We start from the raw sequence: 12,571 nt of genomic DNA, 5'->3' as shown, positions 1-12,571 counted from the left end.
CTACAACTACAGATCCTGACCGAGGTGGTCTATAGAAGCCTCCGATTACCATTTTTGACCTTTCTTTGATACTCGATTTGCAAATGCATTTTCCTTTGGAAAATATTCCTGCGATCTGCGACAGAATAAATATTCTTTTTGACGTAAAAAGAGACAGCCAGAGGTGCAACTAAAGTTGATGTTCATTTAGTCCGTGACTGGTTTCGGGCTGTGGCCAGTCTCAAACCAACCAATGTCTGCCGAGTAAAAGGTCCGCGAAAATAGCAGTATACAAAGTGCAAATGTATGCGTATGGTCGCAGCCACCATTCGTAAATCAATGTTCACATTAACTAACGTTAGGTACGAACATACGCTTATGTACTCACTTTGTTCACTGCTAGTTTGACGGATAGTTTATTTGGCAAACTCTGGTTGATTTGAGAATGGGTGTAGCCCAAAATTCGTCACCGACTAAATGAACATTCTAAACACACCTCTGGTTGGTAATAAGCGAATGGTATGGTTACGTTGTGTGCACTATTCCACTTAGCGTGCATAACGCAGTTTGAACCAAACATGTGGGGAAATGTTCTATTACTCATCAAGGGTTTGGACTTCAGAAGAATAGCTACCATTAATGTTTCTAAAATATTCCATTGAGGTAGGAAGGGGACCTCTATCTTAGAATATATAGAAACTGTTCCCTGAAAGTGTATTTATTGGAATCACTTTTTCACATGGTGGGTCATTACAATGCACAAGGTCAGTCTCAGGTATCGCCTATCCAGACAAGAGGGTCCTTGTATTAAATTAAGTAACATAAGAGGCTGGGGCGCTGTGTGTTATCTGCCCTCCCTGATCTCGCAACAATTTAACTACGAGTATGTTGGCTCTCTTCGCTCAGAAGATTTATGAAAAGAATTCAACCAGCTTTTGACTGAATTTTGGAGTTGGGTGAACAAAGTGTTCACACCAATATATTTCCTTTCCCTGTCGTCACGTCAGAGCCGGCCTCTGACTACACTCGAAGACGTCTGAAGGGAAAGTGCCTGTCACGCTGGGCAGTTGTGCGTCTCCTCAACTTAGCTTCCCTTCCCTCTGAGAGTGGGGTTGGATACCGGATGGGACAGCCACTGGCAGTTCTCAGCTGTGCCCTTCACATGCGCTTGACTTTGACTAGGCTGTAGCGTTGCAGGCCACGGTGTTACTGCGTGGCTAACTAAAACTGGCATCCCCTCCAGAGATGTCTCCACCCTGTTTCTACGTAACATAAACATGCAAATTTAAGTAAGGGAGTTACTCTCGTCGCTCTCTATGCCACGCGTATTAAATCTCAAACAAGTGAAATATCCTCACGAAAGTCCGTCCATGTTTCAAACTCAGAGTCTTGCAAGACTGTAAACGACACTTAGAACTGAGGCACTCGACGTATGAGGTGTCCAAAATACTGACACCTTACAAAATCAATTTTAGTTGCAACTTTGACTGTCTCTTTTTGCGTCAGAATCTGTCACTGAGTTGCTGTCCCACTATATACAGCACACTAGAGTTATGTAAGGTTCTTTGCTGTATTTTAATAAAGCGTCATACCAAAAACTCCATGTTTCAGTTGCGATGGGAAGCTTTTTCTCGGAATCTTGTAAATTCGGTCCTTTCTATGATAGATAATGGTTCGTTGTATAGTGCAATCATATCTGTATTAAACAATAATATTTTTTGCCTTTTACATTGAGTACGTCCCAAAGCAATTCCTGGCATAGTTCTTTTTGTTGAAGATGAATTTGTATTGGGGGTGGCTGAAGACATGAAGCTTTGAGGGAGGCTGTAGCTTTATTAACTGCTTAAAACTTATCTGGATGTTTCGTTTTCAAATGATTTTTCATACCTAAAGTACCTGTTAGGGGAAAACAATATGTCGTTAGGATTAAGTTATATTTGGTATTATCTATTACTTCAAGTGGTTTCTTATAACTACATTTTGCAAAAACATGTAAGTATCCCAAACAAAAATGAAATGAAATGAGCGTATGGCATCGTTGGCCAAGAGGCAGTATCTGAGGAAGTTCGACCGCCAAGTGCACGTCTTATTTCAGTCGTCGTAACATTGGGCGACTTGCGCGCCGGTGATGAGGATGAAATGAGGATATGGACAACACAACACCCAGGCACCGTGCGGAGAAAATCTCTAACCGGGCCAGGCATCGAACACGGGCCTGCTTGCATAGGAGGCGAGCATGTTACCATCCAGCTAATCAGGCGGAACCCCCCAGGGGCTCAGCATTCATTTGCTGGGTACGGGCTTGGCGACCCCGGGGTTCCTGAGCTGTGGACTGGTAAGCGCCGCCAGTCCCCTGTCACCGTAAGCTCTGGGCATGCTTCAGCGACCACCGTGCGGCGCGGCGGTGGAATGTTGTGTGTCTCAGGGAGTGGGGATCTTGGCTTGGCCGCCCGGATCGCGAGGATGGAATAAACCTCTATAAACAACCCCTCAATCGCAAGGTGTGCTGCGCGCTGATGAGATGCATGGCTGTTGAGGTGGAACAGTCGTTAGCGGGCAACCTCTGGGGAACCTGCCGCACCTCACTTGTATAAGGCTTACCTAGGCACGCGGGGCTCTGTCTAGGTGGACTTCTAGTTCCCTAGCTGCTCGTGGGACCGAGATGGATCCTTCGAAATCCTCTTTTCTTCCTCCCAGCGGAAAGGGTGGGCCGCTGGAAGCTTCTAACACCCAGTCTCTTAAGAGGGCTCGTGCAGTCAGTCCCCCTGACTCTGGCACTTCTTTGACAAGTCCAGTCTTAGGTAACAGAATGCATTCTGGTAATCCGAATGTGTTTCTCATTGTGAAACGGAAGGAGGGTAGTTTCGAGAAGGTTTCGCCCTTCTATATACAAAAGGGTTTGGAGGGCATCTGTGGCTCCTTAAAATCGGTGAAGCGCTTACGTAATGGGACCTTGCTAGTGGAAACTTCCCAGCAACCAACTATCCTGCAAGCTGCTAAATGCCTTGGGGAGTTTGCCATAGACACTGAACTGCACAGCACCTTGAACTACAGCAAAGGTGTTGTGACATGCAGGGATCTAGTTGACATTCCCAACGACGGACTGCAACGTGAGTGGGCTCCGGAAGGTATCGTTGATGTCCAACACATCATGAAGAGGGTTGATGGCAATCTTGTCAAATCCGACTCATTTATTCTGACCTTCAGTAGCACAAAACTTACTGAACATGTTAAAGTTGATTTCTTTCTCCTTAGTGTGAGGCCTTATTTCCCGACCCCAATGCGCTGTTTTAAATGCCAGCGTTTTGGGCATACTACTTTAAGATGTAAAGGCGAGGCGACTTTGAGCAACTGTGGTAAGGCTGCTCATGAAGGAATTTGTTGCTCGTCTCCGGCTAAATGTATTAATTGCTCTGGGAACCACCCTGTTTGGAGTAGGGACTGCCGAATATTTTTAGAGGAACGCAAAGTCCAGGAAATAAAAACAACCAAGCGAATCCCCTATGGTGAGGCCAAGAAGATCTATAAGTCGATGCAACCTCCCACATTTGCTACATCTTTTGCATCGCTGGTTCAGAAGCCTACTCCAAAAGCCGATGCCTCAACGCAGACCGAGGTGGTGAGTGTTGGCACTAACACCTGCAACTGTCAGTGCACTTGCAACGCAGCCAGTGTTTCAGAGCCGATAGCCCCTACTCGAACGGCAGACAAGGGTACAGTGGCGAACTTGGGCCAGCCCCTGTCGCCTCCAACAGCTGAGGCTGTTTCCAAGCCCAGTGCGCCAATTACCACTCCTACATCATTTCTCCCAAAGCCCACCAAACCACAGAAAGCTCCTGTACAGCAGCAACACTGGGTCAAATCCTTTGGTAAACCGTCTGACCATGCGGCTGTTGTTTTACGTGAGGCTTCATCTGACTCTTCCCCAGAGTTGATGGAATACGACGTATGTGTGGGGCAATAATCTCGCCCCACACCTGCCCCTGCACCTGCTGCGGTCTCCCTGTCCCGTCGGAGAGACAGGATGAACGTGCTACCCCCAACATAGATGGATCCCATACTTCAGTGGAATTTGCAAGGGTTCAGGACGCATGTGGAGGATCTTCGTCTACTCTCTCAGGGTAGACCACTGTATCTCTATATCCAGGAGACTTATTTCCATCCCTCATACTCTCCTGAGCCGCGAGGCTATACACTCCACAAAAAGGACGACCTGCGTGGAGAGAGAGCTAGAGGGGGTGTAGGTATTTTCGTCAGGACGGAGTACCACTCCTCGCCTCCCTCGCTTATGACGACTTTACAGGCTGTCGCTGTGTCTGTGCAAGTATGTTATCCATTGACTGTCTGTTCGCTTTACTTGCCCCCACATGACGCACTTGATGATATGGTGATTTTAATGCCCACAATGTGCTTTGGGGCTCTGCAATTACCTGCCCCAGGGGTAGAGCAATTGAGAGGCTTCTCCTGTCATCCTGTGCCTACTTTCTCAATGGAGGACAGAGTACTCATTTCTGCACAGCGACTGGGTCTTTCTCTGCCATTGATCTCTCGCTTTGCTGGCTTGGGCCCCCGAATGGAGACCACCACGATGGGTGCTCAGTGGAGCTGACTGGACACTTTATAGCCAGTTGGCCCAATTCGAACACTATGCGACTGTTGAGGTGTGGGTGGATCATATTACCGAAAACGGTCCACCACGCCACTGCAGCATCCATTCCACAGTCCACGGGCCCCCAGAAGAGGCCACCTGTGCCTAGGTGGAGTGCCCAATGCCGCTCTGCAATCAGGACCAGGCGTGAGGCTCTGCGTCGGTTCAAGTCTCGGCCGACTGCTGAGAATCTTGCAGTATTTCGGGTGGCGAGGGCAAGGTGTCGCCGCATTATTCGTGAGAGCAAGAAGAGCTCATGGCAACAGTTCCTGAACACCATTAATCGTTCCACCAAAAGTTCCATTGTGTGGGAGACCATCAGGAGAATTTCTGGCAGAGGAGGGAGGTGCCCCATAGCTGCTGTAATGAATAACGGATTCACGAGACATTGCCCAGACTATGGCAGCGTATTTTGCCACAGTTATTGCAACAACCAGTCAGGATCCAGGTTTCCAGCGCCATAGGGCCGTTGCTGAGAGATGTAGTCTGGACTTCCAGTCCACCTCTCATGAAGTTTACAACTGCCCATTTTCTATGTGGGAGCTGGATTCTGCATTGTCTGGAGCTCGTGACACATCCCCTGGTCATGAGAGGATCCATTACAGTATGCTATGGCACCTCACAATGCGCAACAAAGAAATCCTCCTCGTACTTTTTAATGCCATTTGGGCGTTGGGTCACTTTCCTGACGCGTGGCGTGAGGCTGTTTTAATCCCTTTTTTAAAACCTGGGAAAGACCGCACGAGCCCAAGTAGCTACCGTAGTGTTGCCCTCACTAGTTGCATAGGGAAGACCTTGGAGCGGATGGTCAACCGCCGACTTGTCTGGATGTTAGAATCCCTGCAACTCCTTAGTCGCTTTCAGTGTGGGTTCAGGAGGTTTCGTTCCACCTTCGATAACCTTGCCCTCCTCGAGGCGGCTATACAACAAGCTTTCCTACGCCGTCATCACCTTCTAGGTGTATTTTTCGACATTGAGAAGGCCTACGATACCACTTGGTGGCGTCTCATCCTGGAGCAGCTTCAAGAATGGGGTTTTCGTGGTTGTCTTCCTCTTTTTATTCAGTCTTTCCTCTCGCCACGATATTTTAGATACCGAATTGGTGACGTCCTGTCTGATCGCTTTGAGCAGGAGAACGGTGTCCCTCAGGGTAGCGTTTTAAGTGTGACTCTCTTTCCCATTGCTATTAATAGCATTACGTCCATAGTGAAAAGTCCTGTCCAGTGTTCTTTGTTTGTGGATGGTTTCTCTTTGTTTTGATCTTCTTCACGCCTTGCAACGACAACTCGTCAGTTGCAACTTGCGATTAGACGTTTGGATGACTGGGCGCGGAACAATGGTTTTAAGTTTTCCACCGAGAAGTCTGTATGTGTTCTTTTTTAACCGTTCTCGTTCGATTTTAACCTTTCCTGAGTTGCGGATGAGGGACACTATTCTTACTTTTAAAGACACGGTGAGGTTTCTGGGGTTCATTTTTGACTCGAAGCTCACGTGGTTACCTCATCTTAAAGACCTGAAACGGCGGTCACTTAAGGCTTTAAGTATTTTAAAATGTCTTAGCCGCAGTACATGGAGAGCTGACAGGACTTGTCAACTCCAGTTTTACATGGCGTTTGTGCGATCTCGGCTCGATTATGGGCGCACGGTGTATGGGTCTACGAGGCCTTCTTACTTGAAGATGTTGGACGTTGTGCACCATGAAGGGCTTCGGTTGGCAACTGGGGCATTCCGAACTAGCCCCATACCAAGCCTCTGAGCAGAGGCTGGTGAACCGCCACTTCAAATGCGGTGACGGCTACTTACAGTGCGCCAGGCGTATAAAACTTTGTCCACACCATACACCCCTGCATACCATACCGTTGCTCAGCCTCCTCTGGCACAGTTATTTCATAACCGGCAACATGCGACGCAGCCCTATGGGATTCGCGCACAGGATTGCCTCACTGCGATGTCTATGGCTGGTCTTTGTGTTTTGCGTCGCGGTTGGAGCAGATCCCCCACCTTGGCTCCTCCGGAGACCCAAACTTATTTTAGATTTGACTAATTTTAAGAAAGATCGCACACTGGATTTTACGTTCCAATCTCTGTTTTTTAACATTTTAGATGTGCATCACGGTTTCACTGTCGTGTACACTGATGGCTCCAAACAGGAGAATTTCCTTGGCTGTTCTGTAGTGTTCCCTGATCAAGTTACCCGGATTCTCCTCCCTGCTGAATATACCGTTTTCGCAGCGGAGCTCCAAGCGATCCTGAAGGCACTGGAGCAGTTGAATCGTGTTCGGGACGATCGATTTCTTCTCTGCTCCGATTCTCTTAGTGCCTTACAATCACTGCAGAACCTGTACCCGACTGAGGAGATGGTCCAGCTGATACATAACCAACTGTACTTGCTCCAACGGCGGGGTACAGAAGTATCCTTCAGCTGGGTGCCTGGTCATGTCGGCATATGGGGCAATGAACAGGCCGATCGGACTGCCAAGGAGGCCTGCAGAAAGCAGGATGTGGTCCAGTGTCCTATTCCCTTGCAGTCAGTCATCGCTGCACTCCACAGGAAGTGCATGGAGTTGTGGGAGGACGAATGGCTGGCGGTTACGGCCAGTAAACTGCGGTTGATTAAGTCAACCACTCGGCCGTGGCGTTCCTCCTGCCGGTTGCTCAGGCGGGAGGAGGTGGCCCTCACACGTCTTCGGATCGGGCACTGTCCTGTCACACATAGCTTTTTATTACAGCGGGAGGATCCTACGTTTTGTGATGCTTGTGGTGTGCACATATCTGTCGGGCACATTTTAACAGACTGCATTTTATACCGTGATGCACGGGCAGAAGCACAAGTTGATGGGGATCTGCCTTCTGTTTTAGCTAATGATGAGACGTGTGTGTCTAGGGTTTTTAAGTTTTGCGATGTGTCTGGACTCTGGCCCAAAATTTTAGGCTGGAGGTTTTAGTGTATTGCAGAGTTGCTGACTCCTCCTCTTTTTTCCTTGCGGTCAGCCAGCCACTTCTATCTTCTACCTTGTTTTAGCTTCCTCTATCATTTTCTTCCTGTGTTGTCCATGTTTTACTGCAGACGCTCTGCTTCATCCCACGCTTTAATGTGGGTGAGCACATGTTTTTCTGTTCCGTTTTATATTTCTGTTCTGTGATTTTTCTTGACACCCGTCTCAATAAGTAACTGAACGGGCGCTGAAGACCTAGCTTTTGTGCCCCCAAAATCCCTCTACTACTACTACTACAATTTTAAATAAACCGAATAACCTACAAATAGATACCTAGTTAACAGTATCAATTGTCATATCTATGGAAAAATACCTTGTTTATCAGTGTAATAAATTCAAAAGAAAAGAATAGAAGACAAACTAGGGAGTTGGTATGTATATCCTCTTTTTTATCTTCACTTTCAATACGGCCCAAAAAAGAAGAAATATTAGCAAAATTTTAATTTTCAACGATTATAACGAAATATTCGCATACGGGCGATCTATTTTTTACCGATGAAATTTTTTGTAATTTACCTTGCTATGAACAAATAATTTTCAGATATACATCACATTACGACAAGCTAAAGTGTTCGCATTTCGTAAGAAATCAAATAGTTGAGTCACTCAATTGATATGTCATTCGTTCGCTTCACTTATGAACGACAATGCCAGGATTCAGCCGGATCTGTCCGATCGTCCGTGCCTGACTTCTGTGGGATCGCTCACACTACACGTTACGACATACTCCGTGGAAATGTTCAGCCGATTGTCGACCGAACATCCAGCTAACAGCATGGTCGGACATCTGGTATCCGGCGAAACAGCTATCCTTTTCATCTCTGGTAATGACAATACTGCTGCGATGTTTTCTTCCCCTAAATTTTGTCTTACCATAAGTTTCCTTGGTATTTTAGGGTTTCGTATACCCATGCACACATTCCTTGCTGGCAAAATGGATCCCGCCCAAAGAAAATTATGTTTTGGGAACCGCTGTTTACACAGGTAACTTATGTTCAGTATGGCTATTTAATTTTCTTCTAACTGTTTCATCTGTATAGAGGAAGGGTGCCCTAAAAGTAAGTGCAATTGTAATTTATGTGATGGTAATAATATCTTGCATGATTTAATTTTATGACACAATTATCGTATTTGCAATAATAAACAATCTTTCAGAGTAGTTATTAAATATTCACAAACAAGGCACTTCGTAGAAATGAGATCAAGTTTTCCTAATATGAAACAGTAATAATATTTTGCTTTAATTTTTTTAGTACAGAATAATGACATATGAAAATACAATTTTAAATGTCCATTCATTTCTGTTATCCTTCACTCGTTTCACACTACTCAGGTTTGTATTTACGACACCCGGGGCAAACAAAATTATCTTCTGTGACTCCGAAATCTTCATGAGCCCAGGGATAACATTTCGTGCACTGTGCCCATATCTCCCCGTGTTTGTATTCAGAAAAGCGCCCAGCACAGAACAGACACTCTGCGTCATCGTCGTCACTGCTGTCTGAATCCCCACTGCTATCGAGATGGAAATCGGATGCCGAGTCACTAGACGATTCTTCTGCTTTAAGTCTACGATTTGAAGATTTTCCACTTTTCTCTCCAAATAACTTTCTGGCTGCTTTCTTAGCTTCAGCCTCTGATTTTTTTCTGTTTAGATTCTTGCAATTGCTTCACATAAGGAGTAGAAGTTAGTAACGCAGCAGAGCACGAACGCGATGCTTGACCTATTTTACTATCTCCAGGCGGTTTTGCGATGTGTGGGAAAGGTCTGATGTCTGCCAGGCTGACAGCTTGACCATCACCATCAGTAGTTTAATTTTCGTTTTTGGCATCCCTTTCTTGAAGAGCGTCAGCATGGCGATGAATTGAAAACTCATGTTCCCTAAAGATGTTTCTGTTGCATGGAATGAGACCTGTTTTTCTGAGGGCATTCACAGATGCTTCCACTGTTGCTGCTCGGTTGTAAGCTGCCCCAAATAACCCGGCTATTAATAATGGGATGATAATACGACCTGGGTTACTTGCCAACCACGTTTCTATCTTTTGAGCATAGTAGGTTTTCAAAGGTCCCATAAATCCGACGTCAAGTGGCTGCATTTTATGCGTTGAGTGAGGTGGCAAACATAAAATATGAACATTGTTTTCACGTGCTTTATCCAACACATCGTGATTCTTTGTGTGGGAATAATGCCCATCAAGAATCAAAATGACAGTGTCATTTGAAGATGGCTTTACATGACTCACAAAATGATCAAACCACTGAGTAAAAATGTTAGTTTGTATCCAGTCACTTGGATGACAAGCTGATATTGATCCAGCAGGTGCACCGTCCATCAATTCCTGCTTCATATTCTTCCTTGGGAAGACGATTAGTGGTGGAACATAAGTGCCAGCTGCGTTCATACACGTTACAACTTTGATGAGATTTCCCCTTTCTGTTGAAGTCATGGCAGCAACTTGTGTCTTCCCTTTCATAGCAATAACCTTGCTGTGTTGGTGCTGCACAGACGTCACCCCAGTTTCGTCAACATTGAAGACTCGATGAGCGTTATGGTTGACTTTAGATAGCACAGATTCGTAAATATAAAAAAATCTCCCCACATTTTCTGGAGTGAAAGCTTTCATACTTGCTGCTGCAAGACCCTGAGGAGTTCTCATTGATAAAATGGGATATCTCTTAAGGAAAGCTCAGAGCCATTTCTTTCCAGCTGAAGCCTTTTCTGAGTTTAAGGGATTCTTCAGCCTATTCCTGGAAGGCCATGCTTCGTATGTCCTTACGTTTAAGAGCATAAAATCGCTCTTCCATTTCAAGGCAGTATTTCACTAGTTCATCTTCCAGTTGAGATGAGAGAAAAGGCCTTCTGCCAAGATTAACACCAACCAGCTTCTCGGGTGTACGAGTTTTATCCTTCACATACCTTTCAAAACTACGCTTTGGTACAGCAAAAATGATAAAATATTGTTATTTAATGATAGTATTGCATAAATTACATATACCAAGTCGTGAGAGAACGAGTTCCCCCAATATGCGATAGGTAACGTAATATGCGACACTGTCGCGTATTTGGATCCCCATACTATAGCATATTAGGAATTTCGCCATCTTACACAAAGAACCACGCACTTGCTAAAAACGTTCGTTGGAAAATGAACCTAATTGTCAATAATTGTAGGTAATACCGCCACAAATAACAACAACATAAAAGTGCAGTAATATCCACTCACCTTTAAGCTGAAATATTGTCTTAACACCGATGTCGCAAAAACTCCAAACACAAGAAATGTTGTATCAACCTCTACGTACTGTGTCTGGCACAACTATGGCGTCCTACTCGCTGTGCCGTCGTCTGGCACGCAATAGACGTGTTTGAGAAACTCTCCACCAGAGTGCAACCCCTAACATGAGCACAGTTTGGGTGTCTCATATCAGGGAACTGTCGCATAATAGGCACCTTTCCTCTATAGTTTCAACGAAAGTGAAAGATGTAAGGACAGTTTTGAGAAATGTTATTAGCTCAGTGAAAAGTATGAGAAACATTCTACTATTCTACAGCTGCAAAATTATAGATTTCTATTTTCTTGAGTGTCTCAGGAAGTGTACTTTTAATCTGAGAAGGGTGGTATGCTTTGCGAATAAGAAACTATTGAGAACTGACGTGGCTGAAGACATATAACTTTGCAAGCAGTTGCTTTCAACAGCTTCGTCATTTGAATGAATGTTAATCAGTTTAATGCATTTAGTCTTCGCAGTGGAACGATCAGCTGTTCTTTTTCAAAATGAAGCTGTAATGATACCGTTTTCTCGGCATTCCTGTAGGCGATCAAATGGGCACAGTAGCAGCACTGATAATATCAGGAGCATTAGCTCAGAGTGCTCTTGGGTGGCCATCTATCTTCTACTTCTTTGGTGGACTTTCCATTCTTTGGGGAGTGATCTTATTCTGGCTTGGAGGGAATACCCCATCTGGACACAAGCATATTTCCAGAGCAGAACTTACTTATATTGAAGAATCTCGGAAGGATGTCTCACGTGAAAGAAAGGTACGATACAACTTGTTCTTATGAAATACCTACATTTGTTGAATATGTTATTGCTGAGGGAGTTTTATGTATGTTGTTTACAGAAGTTTCCAACGCCGTGGGTATCAATTTTCACATCACTGCCCGTATTCGCTCTCGCAGTAGCCACTATGACGCAGTGCTGGGGATTCTACACGCTCTTGACAGAGACACCAACGTATCTCAGTAATGTTCTTGGATTTGACATTGCATCTGTAAGTAAAACAGTTTACATCATCAAATGTACTTGGATGTAAAATATGTAACAGAAGTTGTGAACTGAGGAACTAATTATAGACAGTTTTGTCCACCATTTGATCCATTGCACACATCAATACACTGAGGTGCTTTAGAATTTGCTGGTAACTTTTTAAATGAGCCTTGAAAAATCATAGATGTTGTGAAAATTACTGAAACTGTTACTGATAATCAAAGAATGAATCATTATGAAACCAATCTGGCCCACCAACGCTGGAAGCTCCAGCTTACGTTGTCTAACGATGCAGTGAAATAATCACGTCCTAGATATAAACAAATTTCACTCCATTCTAGCGGACGGACGAATGCCAGAATTTCTGAGTCTCTTACCTGAAGTACCTAGAGTGATGCACATGACATACTGTGTTGTCACAGCTGTATCAGTTGTCTTTCATGGCTCGAAAGGAGATGTACACTGTGGTGCAATAGTCATGCGACAGCGATATGTACATATACAAATGGCTCTAACATCGCGTATACAACTTTTAGAAGGGGAGTGCATTGGGGGAGTTGTCATTTGTGATTCATATGAGAATGATTCCGTCGTGATTACGGCCACACGACGGGAACTAACAGAGTTTGAAAGCACAATGTTAGTTGGAGCTAGATGGGTGGGATACGGAGGTGTAGC

The 12,571-nt window shown here is 45.0% G+C and overlaps 1 protein-coding gene across 1 annotated transcript in view; it reads left to right on the top strand.

The window, feature by feature from the left end:
* The window catches only part of LOC126281668 (putative inorganic phosphate cotransporter), a 130,709-nt gene that overhangs the window by 58,154 nt on the left and 59,984 nt on the right, over positions 1-12,571 (top strand). Inside the window, exons 4-6 of the mRNA XM_049980823.1 lie at positions 8,520-8,607; positions 11,441-11,664; positions 11,748-11,897. Of these exons, the coding sequence (XP_049836780.1) occupies positions 8,520-8,607; positions 11,441-11,664; positions 11,748-11,897 (462 nt within the window). The remainder of the gene's footprint in view (positions 1-8,519; positions 8,608-11,440; positions 11,665-11,747; positions 11,898-12,571) is intronic.

Source organism: Schistocerca gregaria, chromosome 1, assembly GCF_023897955.1.
Source record: "Schistocerca gregaria isolate iqSchGreg1 chromosome 1, iqSchGreg1.2, whole genome shotgun sequence".
Taxonomy (NCBI): Eukaryota; Metazoa; Arthropoda; class Insecta; order Orthoptera; family Acrididae; genus Schistocerca; species Schistocerca gregaria.
This window is presented reverse-complemented; position numbering and strand designations above follow the sequence as displayed.